Genomic DNA, 2,673 nt, shown 5'->3' with positions numbered 1-2,673 from the left:
TTCCCAGACACTTAAACATACGATAGAGAGAAAAATCAAGACCGAGAACACGCCACCTAGTTCCCTTGCAAGAACTGATTCACAATCTTCACGCTCGGCCCCACGACGTCAAGCCCCCAAACGTCGCGCGACCTGCCGCCACCGCTGCCCTCCTCCTCGGGCGCCATCGCCAGCTGGACGGCCTTCGTCGCGTCCAGCCTATGCAGCTTCCACCCGCTCCTGCTCAGCTCACTGATCTTCTCAATCTGCTGCCTTATCAGCTGGCTCGCGTTCTCCTTTATCTCGCTTAGCGCCTCCTGGTATGCACCCTCCCGCTCCGGATCGTCGTCCCGCTCCATTGCATCTTCCTGCCCCCACGCGTGCCCCCTCAGCGGCGGGTACTTCTCGAAATATCGGTCGAACTCGCGCACGCCTATGGCCTTCCTCAGCCCGGCCCAAGCCCCCGGGTCGGTCCGGCGCAGGTCGTAGTATCCGGCGAGCTCATCGAAAGCGCCCATGCGGAGCATTCCATCCACGCGCTTCGGCAGGCCCTTCTGCAGGACGGGCGGCGACACGTGGACCCACAGAATGCAACAGTCATACCTCAGCTCGGGTCTCGCTTCTGCCTCCGGGTCGAACTGATCCGCCAGGAGAGCGTGGATGAAGGAGTTGGAACCACCGACGAGGATGGTGAGATTCCCGCGGGAGGCGATGCTGGAGATGGTTTTGTGGCCGATGAAGCAGAACTGCGACGGGGTCATCTCCCCGTCATTCGGGTCGAGGGAGCCGAGGAGGTGATGGCGGACGCCGCGGCGGTCGGCCCAGGGGATCTTGTTGGTGGTGATGTCGAGGCCCCGGTAGACTTGCATCTTATCAGAGTTGATGACCTCGGCGGAACGGAAGTGGGAGGCGAGGTCGATGGAGAGGCGGGACTTGCCACACCCGGTGGCGCCCATGATGACGACCACCTTGGGGCGGCCGTGGCCGGCTAAGGAGGAGGAGGAGACCATCGGGGAACGACGGGCGGGGTCGTGGTAGTGGTTGTTGGTGGGAAGTGAAGAGAGGATGGAAAAGGAAGGAGGTGAGGGTTTTGAAGCTTTTGAGCGAAGGGAGGGTGGTGGGTTTTAGGGCTAAGGCGTTTCGCAAGGAGAAGAGCGGAGGGCGAGATCCTCTTCTTCTTTTGTAGTAAAAGAAAAAAGGAAAAAAAAAAATGCTGAGCTGTTTCCTTCTCCCACAAGGGAAGAGATACAGAGAGAGGACTTCAAGCGGGCTTTCGAGTATTGTATCACGCAACGTCTAATTTCTTCCTTCTGATTTTAAAAAATAATTGCCTTAACTAAGGGAAAAATAAATATTAAACTGCGAATTTCAGTAAAACAATAATTCCCAAATTTGCCCTTCGCACCTTGTAACTTTATTTTGGACCTTATGTTGCTTAAATTGTCGATTATTTCTTACAATAATAAATAACTCATGTAAAAAAGTATTATCAAATGTGAAGTTTAAAAACTAACCAACCTAGAGAATAAAAGATTTTATGCTTACAAGTTACATCCTCCAAATTTCCGTACTTCCTAATATAAATATCTTCTCTTCAAAATCTTCTATAATTTTCAATGCGAAAATTTTGAATCATTATATGTTATGGAGGTAGATGATGTTAGATAAGAATAATAATGGAAAAACAAAGTTATTTCTTTTTAAGAAATTATGTATTATTGATTTTTTTAATTGCTATTTTATTTCTTTCCCTTTTTTTTTTTTCTCTCTATCGATAAAACTTTGTTCAAGTAGAATCCAACTTCCAAATTGTCTTGTTTTGACAACAAAGACTCTTTCACCTTCATAAAATTATTTTTAAAATTCTTTGCAGCCGGTCTTTATCCATTTTATCCAATACCACTAACTTATAAGTGGTAATCATATGAGTGCATAATCAGAAAAATAACATCCAATAATCAAAGTAGTAAATAGACTACAAAAAATTCAAGGAACTTGGATTCACTAAGCCAAAAGAAAAAGCATGTCACTATCCATCACCACTAGATTTTCTTCAAACTATTAGTCAGGAAGATATGCAGACAAAATGAATGAATGTTGTGCATGATGAATTTTAAATGATATGATATGGAATGTTAACTATGCAATCTACACGAGACTTTCTAATGTATTTTTGTTCTTTTCCTTAACAGAAAGACAAATGCCCTCTATAGCCTATTAAATGTGCATGCATTTTCTATTCTAAGACTATTATGTACTAATCCTATGAGACTGATCAATATGAAGTGCTATTTTTATTTTTATTTTCATTCTATGAAAATAGCAAATTAAATTCTAGGACTATAATGTGATCTTATGAACTATGTATTAATTTTGAACTATGTGTATTAGGATCCGACCTTAGTGTCTAAGGTTCAAAGGCCCAATACGCCTCAGTTAATGCAGGGAAATAATCGAATCATGAAAACCTAAGTCATTCGACTAAATAACATGCATCAAAACAAACTATATTGTCAAAAATAAACTACAAGATTACACTTACCTCGACTTACCGAGTGCCGGTGTTTAGCGCGATGTAGAGAGGGCTGGTGATTGGTCAGTGCGACGAGGGTGATGATCGGCAATGATCAACGAAACTATTGGGCACACAAGGTGAGGTGCCAAAGCTTCGTCGAGAGAATTGGTGGGCATCAC

General features: G+C 44.6%; 1 protein-coding gene across 1 annotated transcript; it reads right to left on the bottom strand.

The window, feature by feature from the left end:
- On the bottom strand, nucleotides 1-1,023 carry LOC104439818 (adenylate isopentenyltransferase). Its single transcript, XM_010052832.2, has one exon. It carries the CDS (start codon nucleotides 987-989, stop codon nucleotides 57-59), a length of 933 nt encoding a protein of 310 aa, XP_010051134.2. The 5' UTR covers nucleotides 990-1,023; the 3' UTR covers nucleotides 1-56.
- Nucleotides 1,024-2,673: the final 1,650 nt, after the last annotated feature.

This window comes from Eucalyptus grandis, chromosome 3 (assembly GCF_016545825.1).
Source record: "Eucalyptus grandis isolate ANBG69807.140 chromosome 3, ASM1654582v1, whole genome shotgun sequence".
NCBI lineage: Eukaryota > Viridiplantae > Streptophyta > Magnoliopsida > Myrtales > Myrtaceae > Eucalyptus > Eucalyptus grandis.
Note: the sequence above shows the minus strand (reverse complement) of the source record. Positions and strands in the feature narration are given on the sequence as shown.